The sequence below is a fragment of the Lagopus muta genome, chromosome 28 (assembly GCF_023343835.1).
Source record: "Lagopus muta isolate bLagMut1 chromosome 28, bLagMut1 primary, whole genome shotgun sequence".
Taxonomy (NCBI): domain Eukaryota; kingdom Metazoa; phylum Chordata; class Aves; order Galliformes; family Phasianidae; genus Lagopus; species Lagopus muta.
In genome coordinates, this window is record NC_064460.1 from 2,858,024 (window position 1) to 2,876,050 (window position 18,027).

General features: G+C 57.8%; 1 protein-coding gene across 1 annotated transcript in view; it reads right to left on the reverse strand.

The window, feature by feature from the left end:
- Positions 1–18,027, reverse strand: part of LOC125685500 (cyclic AMP-dependent transcription factor ATF-7) — a 53,742-nt gene that overhangs the window by 7,415 nt on the left and 28,300 nt on the right. Inside the window, exons 3-7 of the mRNA XM_048928566.1 lie at positions 7,954–8,050; positions 6,112–6,230; positions 3,781–3,915; positions 2,720–2,877; positions 664–763 (exon numbers count right to left, since the gene is read on the reverse strand). Of these exons, the coding sequence (XP_048784523.1) occupies positions 664–763; positions 2,720–2,877; positions 3,781–3,915; positions 6,112–6,230; positions 7,954–8,050 (609 nt within the window). The remainder of the gene's footprint in view (positions 1–663; positions 764–2,719; positions 2,878–3,780; positions 3,916–6,111; positions 6,231–7,953; positions 8,051–18,027) is intronic.

Consider the following 18,027-nt stretch of genomic DNA (forward strand, 5'->3'; position numbering starts at 1 on the left):
ACTGCAGCCCCAAAGCTGAGAGCTGAGTGCCCACGAGCAGCGCAGGGCTAACTGCTCTGACAGCGACCTCCCCTCAACCTGGGGCAGCTTCGGCTGCGATTCGCTCCAAGGCCAAAACACACAGCAGGATCCGTGCCTGGGGGGGGTGGGGGGAAGCTGAAGCTCTCAGGGGGGCTCAGAGCTGCTCCTGAGCTCTGCACCACGGGTAATTCCTCGCATGCAAAAAGCCCAACACGTGAGGAGAACATTTGCACGGCACTCTGGTGATGCAGGGGCAGAGGGGGGGGCGGCTTTGCTGGCCTGCAAAGAGCAACACGTTCACTGCAAGCTCAGATGGTTCCAACTGCAGCACGCAGCTCCAAATGGGAGCGGTAATCAGTGCCCCTGCAGCTCCCAGCCTCCATCCACGGCGGGAGCCATCTGTCTGGGCACGGCTTTGTTTCTCCTCCAGACTGATTGCCCTCTAGTGTGATCGCCGTGTTATTGCTGCCTTGCCAGAGCCGCCCCCCCCCACCAAAACCCACCCTCCCCTCCTGCTCAAGCCTGATCAAGCAGGGCGGGGAGATGCACTTTAATTTCTGCAGCATGGAAGCGCCTTGGCAGGGGGAAAAGCGCCGGCCCTCCCTCCCCTCCGCCTCGCAGAGCCGTGCTGCGTCTCCTTACCGATATCACAGACGGCATCTGCATGGGGGGGCCGGGCAGGACAGGCATGGTCTGCCCGTTTGGCAGCTGCACGACGAGCGGAAGGGAACCTGTGGGTGACCTGCAAAGACAGCGCAGGGCTCGGGGGTTATTTGGGGCCGACGTGGTCCAGGCAGCACGAATGAACTGCTGGCTTTCCCCTTTCCGAAGGGCGCTTTGTGAACTGAGGAGTGAGGAAGGTGGGGTGGAGGCGATGGGGACGGAGCCTCATTGCTACAAATGAAAACAACCATGGATTTTTTTTTTTTCCACTGCAGATTTCGCTTGGTTAAACGGGCTCTGCCTCCATTTCACTCCTCTCACTCCATTTCAGAGCGCGGCGCTCAAGCGGTGACCGTCCTGCACAGGGAAAGGGGGGGTGGAATGGAGCAAGCGATGGGGAGAGGAAGGAAAACGTCCCTGGAGCTCCTCCTGCTCAGCGCAGCCCAGAGCAGAACGGTGCAGAGAGCAGCAGGGAGGAGAGCAGAGCTGCCCCCTCCTCCAGCACAGCCCAGGGGATGGGGGATGGATGGAGCCAGCGTGGAGCGACGGCGGCGTGGGGGGAGCGGGGTCAGAGAGGGGGGCTCCGCGTGCCCATAACTCAGGCTGGAATTTTTAAGGCTGCCCTGGGAACGCCAACGCTCGGCTCTCATTCATTTCTATTGGGCATCCCAAATCCTCCAGGCTGCTTTGAAAATCCCAGGCTAACAAGGAGAGCTGTGGGGAGGTCACAGCCCTGCCCTCCATCTCTGTCACGCTGACAACCCCCCCGCGGCCCCATTATGGCTGCAGCCAAACCCCCCCCCGTGGAGCTCTGGGATGGATCCATCCCTGAGAGCTGCAGAGGACACAAAACCCCATTGAAGCCCAGATTGCTCCAGTTTGATTTTCTCATGTCTCCAAGCGAGGGGGGACTCTGCACCAAACAGCCTGGGTTACAGGCAGAATGCAGGCGGAACAAGGGCAGAATAAAGGTGGAATGCAGGCAGAATGCAGGCAGAACAAGGGCAGAATACAGGTGGAATGCAGGCAGAATGCAGGTGGAACAAGGGCAGAATACAGGTGGAATACAGGTAGAACAAGGGCAGAATAAAGGTGGAATGCAGGCAGAATGCAGGCAGAACAAGGGCAGAATAAAGGTGGAATGCAGGCAGAATAAGGGCATCTCCCGAGGGCTGCAGCCAGCAGTGAGCTCTGTGCTGATGCTGGATGAAGGGGCAAAAAGGGGCCGTCGATTGCTGGGCTGAAACGAACGGCTCCCACAGCAGATGCTGAGCGTGCAGGAGGGCAGAGGGCTGGAGAAGAGGCTCTGCTGCAGGGGCAGCGGCTGTCTGAGAAAATCCCAAAGCCACTGAAGACACAGACAGCTTCCTACGGGTGGCTTTGCTGAGCTCTCAGGCTGCAAAGGCAGCTTGGGAGCCCCCAGACACCATCAGAGCTTTGGTGTCCATCAGGGCTGGGCTCATGGAAAGGAGCTCTGCAGAGAAGGACCTGGGGGTCCCGGTGGCAACAAGGGAGACCGTGAGCCAAAAGTGTGCCCTGGTGGCTGAGAACACCAATGGTGTCCTGGTTGACCAAGGATCGACCACAACCAGCTGTGTGCCCTGGTGGCCAAGGGGGCCAATGGCTCCCTGGGGTCACTGCACAGAGGTGCTCCCCACTCTGCTCCGTGCTGGGGAGGCACCATGAGGAGCATTGGGCCCCCAGTTCAGACTGGGAAGTGCTGGCAGAGCCCCATGGAGCCTGCAGAGCTGTGGGAGCCCAGAGCACCTCCTGGTGGAAGCTTCTATGATTCTGTGTTGGGGGATTAATTTCTCCCTGCAGTGAGATCCGCCTCGTTTCATTACACTGCAACAATTAGTTCCTGCCTCCTGCGCCTCCACCCCATTCTGCTTTCGCTATGAGGCCCTTATGCCCAAGCAGCCGCAGCACCTCGGATCTTCTGCCAATCAAGGAACTTCTCTGGGTCCTCAATTACTGCTCGGGAAGCAGAACAGGAGGGAAGCCTCGGGGCAAGGACTCCGTGCTACAAACTCACCCGAGCTGCCTGTTGGATGGCGGGGCCTGGGTGATGACAGAGGTTGGGGAAGGCAGCGTGGGGTGCAGGGGGTCGTAGCCCAGGTGCAGGGGCAGCGATCCGGGGCGCACGATGGTTGGTGTTGGTGTGGAAATGATCACAGGCTTGGGAGCGATCTCCTAAAGGTGGCCAACAGGTAAAAGGAGACACGAGGTTACTGTTCAGTTAGCAACTGGAGCTGTGAGATCCTTTCCAGCTCAACCACCCTACGGTTCTATGATCTGTAAGGACTCTTCCAGCCCAAACGCTCCACGATCCCATGATTTACCTTCACCCAAACCTGGCTGCCTGTTACAATCTGACAGATCAACACGGTGGGAGGGCAAACCAGGAGTACAACAGCAAAGGGATCAGAGAGAAGGGGATGGCATTACAAAGGGAAGGCGCTCACTCATCTCTGAGCTGCACAAAGGAGGGATCCCCAAACAGAGACCCTTCCCCACTGGCAATCAGCCCTTAAATGGGGTCTAAAAGTGGTGCAGCCAGGCTCCACCTCTTCTGCTTGCACAGCTGCACTGCCTTCACCTGTGCTCCCAGGGCTGCCCGGTTCCTTTCCCCAGGTGCTCAACCAGTGGGTCAGGCAAGGACTCAGCAGTTGCCATACTTTGCCCCTTCTGGTTTCCCTCTGATGGCTCTGAAACTTAAGGCACAGAACCCGAGGCACAGAGGGGCTCCATTTACCCCAACTGACTGTATGTCACTGCAGGGAATGGGGCACAGAGATTCTGGCTCTGGGAAGTCGTCCCCTCTGTGATTCACTGCTCCTCTCCTGCTCTGACCACCTGCTGCCCACCCTGGGGGTGAAGCTGCAGCGCTGCACTTCATCCCCACCTGAAGAGCATTCCTGGGATAGGCAGGAAGCTTCTCTTCACCTCCACGTGGAGATTGAAGCGTGTTTGAAGAGCGGCGGGGAGGGAGGAAGCGATTCTCTCTCTTTCACAAACAAGATGAGCCACAGTGGTACCCAAACGGGGGGAAGCTCTGCTCTGTGCAGCCTCTGCAGGGCTGGGGGTCGGACGTACCTTCTCCTTGCTCTGCGGTGACCGTGGGTTGGAGGCAGGGCTGTCAGGGGGGGACGAATCCACCTCCACCGGCTCCTCCTCCTTTATTTTGATGTCTGGGGTGGAGGGCAGCGACATGTCCAGGGCTGCGTTGCTCTGCGGAGAAACCAGCGATGGATTGAGAGGACAATGAGCTCACATCGCCTGCCGAACGGCCGCCCGTTCCCAAAGGAAGAGCTGCAGCTCTGAGCTGCCAAATTATTATTATTTATTGGTCCTGAAACAGCAGCTGGGAGCCCGAGGCGGAGAGCGAAGCCGCGCCGGCCCTGTGAGCGCACAGCCCCAATGGCACCTCGTGCTGAGAACACAGACCTGATTCTTTGCATCCCAGGGCTCTGCGGAGGAAAGCAGGTAACAAAGCCCTGAGCCACAGAGGGCACCTTCATCCGCAGAAAGAGCTGCAAAGCGTTGTATAAATCAGCCTGAATTATTTTACTGCCCGATTATCGAAGGCAAACAAAGAGCCATGCAAGTTATTAAACATCCACGGGCTCCCCATTAAAATGAAACCCGACTGCATGCCCACAGATGGCAACACGCCGCCAGCCTGGGCTCCTGCAGTGCCACGTGCCCCATTTCAGCTGATGGGGAGCTGGTGGGGATGGGAAGAAGGTGACAATGGGGGGGGGGGACACGAGAGAGCGGCTGCTTCTGTGGGGCTGGGAGGGAACGGAGCAGGATGGAGCTGTGGGGTGGATTTGGATGGAGAAGCCCCTGCACTGAGCGTCAGATTAAGGGCAGAAATGCCCGTAACTCAGAGCTGCTCTCCATCCCCCATCCCTGCTCGGCAGCCCAGCCCGGCCCCTAACCCACACCTCCTCCTCTGCTGCATCTGAAGTCCTCTCCAGGGAGGGAAAATTGAGGCAAAAAGGTAAATCTGTGCCTGTGGGGCTGCTTTGGTGCTGATTTACACCGGAGCTCGTGGCCACGTACCTGCCCTGCTAAGCAGAGATGGGAAGCACAAAGGAGAAGGGATTAACATGCAGGCAAATTTCGAACCACTTAAAGTGCCTCCAGGGAAGCTCCCGCTGCTCCCATGGTTTTAATTAAGGCGCTGCTGTCGGACCACCCTTGGAAACAGAGGACAAAACCCTGCAGCAGCCGTGGGGCCGCCGGCAGCCAACGCTCTGAGCATCACAGCGATTCAGCAGCAGCTCAGGGGGGCACACAGAGGCAGCGGGGCTGGGGGCTGAGGGGTGCGCAGGGCTTTTTGGGGGGGGTCAACGTGTCCCTTCCACCCAAACCACCCCCTGAGCTCGGAGCCGCCGCCGTTCTCCCGACTGCTGGCGGAAATCTTTTGCCTGCGGCCGTCCTGAAGAGCCAAACGAAAATTAAAAGGCAAATATCCGAGAGCTGAAGGCTGCAGAGCAACGGGAGCTGGGTGGTCTCCCCATAAAGCGAGCGGCGAGACTGCGGGCGGCTGAGCCGAACCCGAAACCGCAACCGGGGCGCAGCCTCCAGTCTGAGCTGCGGAGAACAAAAGGTGCAGAGGGGAGGAAGGCCTGCATGGCCCCGCAGCGCTGAGCGGAGATGGATGGGTGCTGCCAGGAGCAGAGAGAGGCACTTTGCAGCGCTCGTTCCCAATTCCTCCGTCCCCCATCTCGGGGAAGATTTACGCCGCTCTGCTCGCGCGGTTTATTTCCGAGCAGCGGCGCTGACTGCGGGCGGACGGACGTCCATCCATCAACCCCGTAAATGTATGTGGCAGCCTAAGAGCCCCGCACGCAGCTGTGCTCCTCCGATCCCTGAGAAGGGAAGGGGGGGGGAGTCGTCCTTAATGAGCTGCTGGCTGATGAGATCCCGCCGTCCTTCAGCCCCGGGGTGGCGGGGGCAGCCCGGATCGATGCTGCCGGCAGCCAAGGGGGCTCTTTGTTAGCGCAGCCCCTCCTGCGTGCAGCCCCTCTCCCCACCGCAATGCACAGTGCTGTGGATGGTGCTGGGTGAGCCCTGCTCTGCTCCTTTGTCGGGGGGACCCCAGAACGGCACCTTTGGGGAGCATCGTTGGGGATCTGACACCAGGAGAGGTTCAGAAAGGATTCTGCTCAGATCCCAGAGCCCCCAGGGTTGGTTCTTTCCACCCCGATCCGCGCGGTATTTGGGATCACCGCCTCTTTGCCCTTTGGAATGAGGGAATAAGAAACCCTTCCAACCCGCTCTAAACGGGGCTCCCATCACACGACTGGCAGCCAGAGTCACCCCACAGGAAAACCCCAACATGGGCACAGCAGGACGCCCTGCCCTCCAGCACAGCCCCCCCAGCCCGGGCTCCCAGCGCTGCCTTCCTCCTCTTGCCTTTTTCTCCTCATCCTCGGAGGCTTTCTTGAACTCGTGCTCGAAGGAGCTCGCCAGCTCGTTGAACAGCCCCACCTCCTCGCAGTTCTTCAGGAACCGAGTCGGCGTCGGGGTCTGATCTGGGGGGGCAGCACAACAGCATCAATTCACACCGTGCCCCCCTGCGCCCCTCCTGCCACCCCCCAGCTCAGCACAAAACCTGATGATGTTTTCCTGGCCTGTCCCTCCCAACCCAGGGCTCTGCCCGTCCTCGGGGGCAACAACAGAGGGCAGGAGTGGGGTTGGTGTCCCCAAAAGGAGCAGATCCCAAAAGCACAGAGGGATCAGAGGAGGAGGAGAAACCCACCAGCAGCAATCCGCCTGCATGGGACCCTCCTGCACTTTGCAGCACAAAGGGGGTCCTTGGGATGCTTCCCTTGAGCCGTGGTGTATTCCACCCTCCCTGCCTCATTAAGGTTTGTTCATTAAGCACGCTTTGCTCGCCCACGCCTCTCCCCATTAAGCCCACGACCTGCTCTGGCTGCAGATCTCAGTGGGATGCTGCTTCTGCAGCATTTTCAGGGCTCTGTTTGGACCATTCCCCGCTCAGCATCGCTCACCTGATGCCACAAAGCACCAGGACTGCTCCCAGCCCAGCACCTCTCCCACCCCAACCTCCAGGAGCTGCCCAGAAGCTCCCAATTCCCATTTCAATCAGTCCTCGCGTGGGGAGAGCTCTGTTCCTTATGACCCTCCGCATCCTCACTGCAGTGTTTTGGTGTGGGTGAATCCTGCTGCTCGTTAGCACAAAGCTAATGAGGGAAAGAGGAAGAAAACCCCGGGACAAAGCAGTTCCTGAAGTGTTTTGTGCTGACGTCTCACCCACGACTGCGTGCACCTTTGGGAGCTGCAGAGATGAGGATTTGGGAATGGAACCACCCCATGTGTGCTGCCATCCCCTCCCAGCCAACATGGATGGGAGTTCATAGAGGAAAAGCCAAACCCCCCCCCCCCCATTTAGCAAAGGGCTCACTGAAGGAAAACTGACCTTCAGGAAACTGAGCCTGCCTGCAGCCCCCACCCCAATGCCTTCCCCATCAGCTCCCATGAGGCTGATCCCCATTTTGGGTCCCTTGGGGTCCAGCCTCAGCTCTCTTAGGACCTCACCCACAGCCGCCAACCCCAACCCAACCCAACCCTACACCTAAACCCTAACCCTAACACTAACCCTGCCTCACAGGCTCACAGCAATCTGAATTGCTGCTTCCCCATCAGCCCCAAAATGGGGCTGGAGATGGAGCTGGGGTGAGCGCGTCCTTCCCGAGGGCTGCAGAAGGGATTTCCCTGCTCTCAGCCCTACACAAAGCCCCCAACCCATAGGAGACCCAAAAGAGGATCCCAACGAAGCAGGAGAGCATCAGTAAGCAGCGATGCTCTGCTGCCAGACCCCGATCTGTGCTTTCTTTTCCCCGTTCCATACGGGCTGTGCTGACCCTGCAGCACTCGGAGCCGTTTGGGTTTACAAAACAAACCCCCAAAAAAGGAAAAGCGCTGGGGAAGGAGCTTCGCTGTCACATCCTGCACCAGAGAGGAACCTCCGTCCACCCATCACCCCCCTCCAAATGACAAAAAGGGGGGGGAAAACAAAAGAGAGAAGGAGAAAAAACCCAACACCGCCGTAAAGAAAGCAGGGGAAAAAAAAGAAACGAGCAGAAAGTCAGCAGCCTCCGGCTCCGCTCTGCTCCTGATTAAATGCAGATCACAGGGCTTTTTATGGGAGGCAGAGACGTGGCTCGCTGCATCTGCTCCCCAGCATTAATCTTGCAGCCGTGGGCATTAACGCGGCGCGGGGCTGAGCCGTACCTGCCATGATGACCGAGTCGGTGCGCGCCGGGCCGAATTTCAATGTCATCTCATGTTTGTGTTTATGAACTGCCAGGTGGTCCTCGTTTGTAAACCTCTGAAATGAAACGGTTCAGAAAAGGGTGAATAAATGCGGGTTGAGTTTTATGGGACTGGGGATGGGGTGGGGGGTTGGGGATGGGATGGGATGGGATGGGATGGAGATGGGGATGGGGTGGGGATGGGGATGGGATGGGATGGGATGGGGATGGGGATGGGGTGGGATTGGGATGGAGATGGGGATGGGGATGGGGATGGGGTGGGGATAGCGATGGAGACTGGATGGGATGGACCGGGGTTGGGATGGGATGGGGTTGGGATGGGGATGGAAATGGGGATGGGATGGAGTGGGGATGGGGTGGAGATGGTGATAGGATGGAATGGGGTGGAGACAGGGTGAGGATGGGATGGGATTGGGATTGGGATTGGGATGGGATGGGGATGGGATGGGGATGGGATGGGGTGGGGATGGAGATGGGGATGGAGATGGGGACGGGATGGGATGGGATGGGATGGGGTGGGGATGGGGATGGAGATGGGGATGGGATGGAGAAGGGGTTGGGATGGGGATGGGGATGGGGATGGGGATGGGGTGGGGATAGCGATGGAGACTGGATGGGATGGACCGGGGTTGGGATGGGATGGGGTTGGGATGGGGATGGAAATGGGGATGGGATGGAGTGGGGATGGGATGGAGATGGTGATAGGATGGAATGGGGTGGGGACGGGGTGAGGATGGGATGGGATTGGGATTGGGATGGGATGGGGATGGGATGGGGATGGGATGGGGTGGGGATGGAGATGGGGATGGAGATGGGGACGGGATGGGATGGGATGGGGTGGGGATGGGGATGGAGATGGGGATGGGATGGAGAAGGGGTTGGGATGGGATGGTGATGGGGATGAAAATAGGGATGGGATGGGGTTGGGATGGGATGGGATGGTGATGGGGATGGTGATGGGGTTGGGATGGGGATGGTGATGGATGGGGATGGGGTTGGACATGGAATAGGGTTGCGGTTGGGGATGTTGCTGGGGCTGGGACGAAGTTGGGGCACAGTGTGGTGTTTGCACACTGCTCAGATGGAAAACAGCACTGCGTGCAGTGAATGGGGCACAGAATGGCCAAGAACCCATTTCTGAAGACTGCAGCTGAGATAGGAAACTCAGCTTGATGCCGGCCCTAATTAAAGGCTGTAATTAGGGGCTGCTCAGCTCTTTGGGATGGGGCACATGAGGCTTTTTGTGCCTTGCAATTCGCAGCCGGTCCAACATCCACCAGAGGCAGAACAGTGGGGAAAAAACCAAGGGATTTCTGTGGGGCCAGGGGGCTCACAGCCACCCCACGGAACTCTGCAATGGGGCCGGGATGCTGCCAGAACACAGACAAAGGCAGAAAGGGCAGAGGAGAGGACAGGGTTAAAGCAAACCCTCCTGCAGAGGATGGAGCTGCTCCTGTGGGCTGCAACAAAGCACGGCTGCAGGGCGGGCGCATGGCAGCCATCGGGATGGGGGTCAGCATGGGACGGGGTTGTTTTCGTTTTGCCATTATCTCCCACTCCCAATTCCCCCTTCCCCATTATTTCCCCTTCCCCACCCCTTCTTTCCCATTCCTGGGTTCCCCATTTCCCATTATTTCTCATTCCCTTTCCCCATTCCTTATCTCCCATCCCCATTTCCCATGATTTCCCATTCCCTGCAGTTCACCATCCCCATTATTTGTCCCTATTTCCATTATTCCCCATTATTCCCCACTATTTCCCACTACTCCCCACACCCCATATCCCCCATTTTCCCCCCCCATCGTTCCCAAGTTCCCTCTCCCCATTCCCAACCCTCACCGTTCCCACCTGCAACACAACCAAACCAAGGACAAAAGCTGCACTTTTTACCCCATTTTTCCATGAAAGGAAACTGAAATCTGCAGCACATAAACCCTCTGCAGAGATTTGGGGGGGGGGGGAGGAAGGGGAGGGGAGGGACCCACACAGCATTTCCAAATGCTGATAAAAGGGGAAAAGGCAGAAAATGCTCCGTTCTGCAGCTCGCTTTCTGCTGGCCGCTTTGGCACCAACCTCCCCCCCCCCCCCCCCCCCAACCCCATGCAGCAAAGAAACCCCGAGACGGAGCCCAGCACTTCAGCCCTAAATCATGTCATGTTACACTGAGAGCAGCGCCGGGGGGACGGGGAGGGGGGGGGGGGTAGAAGGAGGGATGAAAAAATGGGATGAGTTACGGCCGCGGCGCTGCCTTTCGTATCCAATCCCCTCCAGCAGCAGTTGAAGAGCTGCTGTGGCTGCAGCCCATTTTTGGAGGGGTTGAAGGATTCGGGGTGGGATGTCATGCATTGCATCCCCCCAAGGGCCACGTGCAGCCCCGATTTTGCCTTTTTTCGGCTCATTTTTGGGGCTCTGGGTGAACACGGGGCTGGGTGTCTGCATTCCAAAGGAATCTTGTTTGGAGAGAAGCGAGGAGGGCTGCGGCAGCGCGGGGATGGGAGCTGAGCGTTGTGCAAACCTTTGTCTGCGGGACACAGGGATGTGCTGCCCTCCAAAATGAGCCAGACAGCAAACGCAGCTGATGCCTCACTGCAGGGCAAAACTGATTCCCAGCAGCCATTTACCAAACAGCGTGCGAAAGAGGAAAACAGGAGCGTGTCCAGAGCTCCTCTGGGGCTGTGCAACAGCATGGGCTGCAGCACGGCAGGAAAAGGAGCTGGAGCTGAGTGGGGAGCAGTGCTGGGTGCAGCACAGAGCAATGCTGGGTGCAGGACAGAGCAATGCTGGGTGCAGGACAGAGCAGTGCTGGGAGCAGCACAGAGCAATGCTGGGTGCAATGCTGGGAGCAGGACAGAGCAATGCTGGGTGCAGCACAGAGCAATGCTGGGTGCAATGCTGGGAGCAGGACAGAGCAGTGCTGGGTGCAGGACAGAGCAATGCTGGGTGCAATGCTGGGTGCAGGACAGAGCAATGCTGGGTGCAGGACAGAGCAGTGCTGGGTGCAGCACAGAGCAATGCTGGGTGCAATGCTGGGTGCAGCACAGAGCAATGCTGGGTGCAGCACAGAGCAACGCTGGGAGCAAGACAGAGCAATGCTGGGTGCAGGACAGAGCAGTGCTGGGTGCAATGCTGGGTGCAGGACAGAGCAATGCTGGGAGCAAGACAGAGCAATGCTGGGTGCAGCTCAGAGCAATGCTGGGTGCAATGCTGGGTGCAGGACAGAGCAGTGCTGGGTGCAATGCTGGGTGCAGCACAGAGCAACGCTGGGAGCAAGACAGAGCAATGCTGGGTGCAGGACAGAGCAGTGCTGGGTGCAGGACAGAGCAATGCTGGGTGCAATGCTGGGTGCAGGACAGAGCAGTGCTGGGTGCAGGACAGAGCAATGCTGGGTGCAGGACAGAGCAATGCTGGGTGCAATGCTGGGTGCAGGACAGAGCAATGCTGGGTGCAGGACAGAGCAGTGCTGGGTGCAGGACAGAGCAGTGCTGGGTGCAATGCTGGGTGCAGCACAGAGCAACGCTGGGAGCAAGACAGAGCAATGCTGGGTGAAGGACAGAGCAGTGCTGGGTGCAATGCTGGGTGCAGGACAGAGCAACGCTGGGAGCAAGACAGAGCAATGCTGGGTGCAGCTCAGAGCAATGCTGGGTGCAATGCTGGGTGCAGCACAGAGCAATGCTGGGTGCAGCACAGAGCAATGCTGGGTGCAGGACAGAGCAATGCTGGGTGCAGCACAGAGCAATGCTGGGTGCAGGACACAGCAATGCTGGGTGCAATGCTACCTGCACCCCCTGCACAGTGCAGAGCCCACTGCTTTGAGCTCGATGGGTTTTAACCTCACTCAGGGCATTCAGAGCACACAAAGTGCTGGCTGAGCACTGGGCCAGAATTCAGCTTTAATGCAGATGAGCCTGCAATGGCACAGAGCTCCCTGCAGCAGAGAGATTTCACATCCAGGGAAGCACAAGCCCTGGTGCAGCCTTAGCAGAGCTGGGGGGGAGCTGAACCTGCTGCCCCACGCTCATCACAGAGCTCAATTAACAAAGCTGTTGTTAATGTGGGAAGGCAGAATGGTTCTCTGCCCCAGTGTGATACAGACAACACGGGAGACAAAGGAGAACAGTGACAGCACTGCAGCTGAGCAAAAAGGGCTCAGGGAGGAACCGCAGCTCAGTGCCAGCACTGGTGTTGGGGGCTGCATGGCCTCTGCCCCCAGTGGTGCCCAGATGCCCCTACTTCAATGTGGACCCATGAGGATGAGAACCCCAGGAGCCTGGAGGTGAGCGGTGCGGTGCACTGCTGCCCATCAGAGACCCTTCAGTTGCCCACTGTCACAGTGACATTGCCCACTTTGTTGCCCGTTGTCACACTGAAGTTGATCACTGTTGCCCGTTGTAACACTGCCCACTGTTACACAGCCCACTTTTTGCCCACTGTTGACAACTGTCACACTTAAGTTGCCCATCGTCTCCCATTGCTGCTCATAGTCTCCCATTGCTGCCCATCATCTCCCATTGCTGCCCATTGTCTCCCATTGTCTCCCATCATCTCCCATTGCTGCCCATCGTCTCCCATTGCTGCTCATTATCTCTCATTGCTGCTCATAGTCTCCCACTGCTGCCCATCATCTCCCATCATCTCCCATTGTGCCCCATCATCTCCCATTGCTGCCCATTGTCTCCCATCGTCTCCCATTGCTGCTCATAGTCTCCCATTGCTTCCCATTGTGCCCCATCGTCTCCCACTGTTGCCCATTGTCTCCCATTGCTGCCCATTGCCTCCCATTGCCTCCCATTGCCTCCCATTGTCTCCCATCATCTCCCATCGTCTCCCATTGTCTCCCATCATCTTCCATTGCTGCCCATTTTCCCTCATTGTCTCCCATTGTCTCCCATTGCTGCCCACTGTCTCCCATTGCCCACTGCTGCCCATTGCCTCCCATTGTCTCCCATCGTCTCCCATTGTCTCCCATCATCTCCCATTGCTGCCCATTTTCCCCCATCGTCTCCCATTGCTGCTCATAATCTCCCATTGCTGCCCATTGTGCCCCATCATCTCCCACTGTTGCCCATTGTCTCTCATTGCTGCTCATTGTCTCCCATTGCTGCCCATCATCCCCCATTGCTGCCCATTGCCTCCCATTGCCTCCCATTGTCTCCCATTGTCTCCCATTGCTGCCCACTGTCTCCCATTGCCCACTGCTGCCCACTGCTGCCCATTGCTGCCCATTGCTGCTCACTGCCACTCCTGTCACTCCACAATTCCAGCCCCGTTTTCTCTCTGCTGCCATTCCCTTCTCTCAGGTGGGTTTTCTCACCAGCTCACTGGGGATGCCTGCACTCCCCAAACCACCCCATGTCCAGCAGTGCCCTTCCACCAGAGGAAGGCAGAGACGGCAGCTCCGTGCATCCCAGTGAGGACGAATGCAAAGAGCAGCTTTTGGGGCACTGCACCCACACAGCACATCCAGCTGTGGGTTGGGGGCAGCCCCACACTCACAGGGCAATGGAAACACCTCCAAGTTTGCTCCAGCACTTTGTCACGGAGCTCCTGGAGCCCATTCCATCCCATCCCATCCCACCCCATTCCTCCTTGGCCAGAAGGGCAGAGCATTTAGCTGGGAGCAGGTAAATAATTTAATTTACATTTCTATAGCTCTGCTTGTCCCAGAGGGCTTCTCACACACATCCCCTGTGCTGAATGCAGGTGTTGGGGGGGGGCAGCAGCCATCTGTCCAACAGCGCAGCGAGGAGAGAAGCTTTCGGCCAAGGACGGAGGGGAGAACTCCTTCAGAAACCGCCCTCAACTTTTCATTAGCATTAAATGGTTTTTAATTGCTATCATCCAGCAGGCGCTGCGTCTCCTCCGCCTGCACAGAGCTGAAGTTCCGCAGCAGCGCAGCCCTGGGGGAGGAGTAGATCTGATGCTGGGCTGACATCCCAATGGGACTGAACTGCTGTGAGCACTGCCAGACCACCACCAAAAACCACCGCAGCAAAAAGGGATTTCTGCAGGGTGTGCTGGAGGATCAGCAAGCACGGAAAGGTTGCATGGCCTGAGCTGGGAGGGTCCTTAAGGATCATAGAATCATAGATCATAGATGGTCGGCTTGGAAGGGTCCTTGAAGATCACAAAACCATGGGATAGTTGGGCTGAAAGGGTTCTTAACGGTCATGGGACATTGAGATGGTTGGCTTGGAAGGGTCCTGAAAGATCACAGAACCACAGGATGGTTGGCTTGGAAGGGCCTCAAAGCCCCCCCCCCCCAGTGCCACCCTTTGCCCTGGGCTGCTCCCACCCCCGTCAGCCACCCAGAGCCCCATCCACGGCCCTGAGCACCCCCAGGAATGGGGCACCCACACTTCACCGGGCAAAGAGAAAGCAAGGAACATCCCCCTGCTTTGCAACAGAAGCCCATGTGAACAAAGGCAGAGGAGGAGCAGACAGCCAAGGTGCTCCGGAGGAGGAGGGCGGCCCAAACCCCCCAAAGCCCCAGTTTGGGTTCAGATCCATCCCCCACACCTCCATCCCTGCCCTCCCGAGCTGCAGTGAGCGCTGACCTCCACACGGCGGAGCGTTCCCTGCCTCCTTCCCAGACGAGGGAAGGTTATCAGAAGCCCCGTATTAATTACCGCTGCCACATAACTCGAGAGGCGCAGCGGTAATTAACGGAGCTGAGCGGAGGGGCGGAGCGGAGCCCACGGATGCGTGGCTGCCCCATGGGAAGCCCTGGATGGCTCCTGCGTGGACGTGAATCATCCGTACGGCCCCGACTCGACTCCCAGCAGCACCGCTGTGACCTTGGGAGAGCCATCAATCCTCCCCCAACCTCCCAGGCAGCGCACGGAGAGGGGAAAGGCAGCCGCTCAGCTTCAGCAGGGGGAGAGCAGAGCAGACGGAGCTGAGAGCGTGCGTGGAAAGGCACTGCAGGAAAAATGTTAACAAAGGAGATGATGGCTGCGAGTCCGACAGCGAGTGCTGGGGTTCCTTGGGAGCTCAGCGTCTCCTGAGAGCAAAGGGAAGGGCAGGGAGCTGAAATCCTGCCTGCCCTAAAGCGGGGAGCTTGATTCCTTTCTGCCTTATAGCAGGGAGCTGAAATCCTGCCTGCCCTATAGCAGGGAGCTTGATTCCTTCCTGCCTTATAGCTGAAATCCTGCCTGCCCTACAGTGGGGAGCTTGATTCCTTCCTGCCTTATAGCTGAAATCCTGCCTGTCCTATAGCAGGGAGCTTGATTCCTTCCTGCTTTATAGCAGGGAGCTGAAATCCTGCCCTTTTTTCTACCAGGGAGCTCAATTCCCTTCTGCCCTACAGCAGGGAGATGCACTCAGCTCTGCTTTACAACAGGAAGCTCCAGGGCTGAGCTGCCTGGGCAGCTGTGTGGCACTGAAGGAGAAAAGTGGGACCTTGTGCCATCACAGCCACCCGGTGCGAGGCTCTACCCCCACATCTCACCTATGCTGCACTGTGTTGGAATCACAGAACGGTTTGGGTTGGAAGGGAACACAAAAGGCCACAGGTTCCTCAGGCACGAGTTGCCCTTGGTGCATCCATGGTGGTTGCCACCAATGCCCTCCTCTTTATTCTCCACCTGCCTTAGCAGGGCCCTCACAAGGAGGCCTCCTGGCATTCTGGCCTGCCTTCCTTTCTCTTGGGATGCAGAGCTTCTGGGCTGGGAGGGGATGGTCCTGGAAGGGAGGAAGGAAGGAAGGAAGGGTGCTTGGATGCAGCACTGCAGATGGACGCCTTCTCTGTTTACACACAGAACCCGAATGCAGAACCCTTTACCTGCTGTAGGGAACCTGCTTTGGCAGGGGGGTTGGACTCGATGATCTCTGGAGCTCCCTTCCAACCCCTACAGTTCTGTGATTCTGGGTGATTCTGGGTGAGGGCTGTGCACCTCAGCTTTGGGCAGCAGAGCAAAGCCCCCCCAGAAGCCACCCCAGCTCCCAATGCTCCTAATTACCCAATTCATCACCCACAGGGCTGCTTAACGAGGAGCCCTCTCTCAGCATCGCTGTGTGCCTGCACTGCTCCATAAGGACGGAGCGCAGCAGCTCCTTCGGTGCACGAAAAGCCAGAGGGGACGGAGCACAGCGAGGGCGCTTTGGCTGCAGGGTGGATCTGTGGTCCCTTCAGGTCCCTCCCAGCTCAGATCCGCTCACACGGCCGCTCTGCAGAACCTCATTTCATGTAATGGTGCCATTTAGCGGAGCCGCCGCTGCCCGATGGATTTACGGCTCTCCCAGCCCCTGCTCACACACACACACACACAGCCCTCATTGTCTGCATCTCGGCTCTCCGGGGGGAATTTTAAGGACTTTTAATGTTTTTATTGTTTTAATCCGCCGTATCAAATCAAATCCAATCAAATCCAATGATTTGAGCAGAACAGCTGCCGCGATGCCGGCGATGTGGCGGTGCAGTTTGTCGGCGCGTCGTTAAGCAGAGTTTGTTAGTTAACACCCTTCACCCCCCCACCCATATCAGCACTGAGGGATGTCACAAAGCCCCTCCCCACCCCACACCTCTACATTTCCCATCATTACCACCCATCAGCCCAAATCTGCCCCGATTCAGCCCAAATCCCCCCGGACAGCAGAGGGGTGATGATCCCAAAGCAAAACCCCCATTGCTGCTTTCTGCACAATGAAGGGACCCTTTTTTGTGCCCCTGGATGGAGCTGCACTGCACCTCTCCCTTCTGCCCACGGCTGCATGGCCCTTTGTGTGCTTGCAGCCCCTGCAAACCCTGCACGTCCTCCAAACCAATCCCTGGAAATAAACCCATTTATTGCTCAACAGGAACACGGCATTGCCAGCAACGGGCACAGCGGCGTGGGATTCTGTGCCTTGAGGAAGAGCTGCATCCCTGAGCTCCTCATGCAAAGCAGCAGCCACACAGGGGGGAGAGGGGATGGCAAAAAAAAAAACCCTACAGCATTTAGAAATGCCTTCTACACAAAGCTCTGCTCACAGCCCCAAAGCTCTAAGAAAAAAAAATGCAAAAGAAAAATCCCAGATTGTGCTGCAAAGAGGCGTCCTACCCTCACCCCTATTCCTCCAGCAAGGAGAACCTGTGCTCTTCAGTGGGGTTTTTTCCCCCCCCCCACGTAGAGCTGTGGGCTCCCTGCAGAAGGACGCGCTGTCCCTGCGCCCATCACCGCTGCGCTGCCGCAGAGGGGCGGAGCGACCCCCACAGCACCAGAGAGAAGGGGGGGGTCCAGACCCCGAGGTGGGGGCTCAGCCTCTGGGAAGGGTTTGAGCTCTGCTTGGTCTCCTGCTGCCCGTTCCTCTTTCCTGCAGAGCCATGGGGGAGTTGCACGGGGCGGCAGCTCAAAGTGCCCCTCTGTGCCGGTCAGCAATGGAAATTGAATCAGGGCAGCAAGGGAACATGCAGCCCTGCTTCTCCTCGGGACCCTCCTGTCACTGAGCATCGCTGGGGTTGGGGAAGGAGGTGGGAGGTGAAGGCTGAGCCCCCCCGGATGATTTTTGTCCCAGACTGCGCACAGCAAGTCCTGCACGCTCATGCATGTCTGGGAATTCAATGTCTCCGTGCAGGCATGGAGGAGAAGGGCTTTGTCACAGCTGCATGCTGCAGAATGAGAGCTCTGCTCCTGCCATAAAACACAGAATGTGCAGAGATCAGCAGAGGGGTGAGATGGGAATCTCAGTGCAACAACAACAAAACCCCCAAAGCAAACAGCCCGGTCAGCAAAAGACTGCTTTTAAAACACCAAAGTATTTGTGCCTGCAATGTGCATTGCTGCAGGAGCACAGCCAGCATGGAGCACTGCAGGGTGCATTGCTGCAGGAGCACAGCCAGCATGGAGCACTGCAGGGTGCATTGCTGCAGGAGCACAGGCAGCATGGAGCACTGCAGGGTGCGTTGCTGCAGGAGCATGCATACCTGGGCAGCTTCGTGCTCCTGTTAAGCTGCAGACCACAAGCAAGTTTTTAGATCCATCTAATTTTGAGTTAATAAAAGAGCCCAGCTCGATTTACGGCCTCGTGCTGGCAGCACACGCAGCTTGCATCTGTG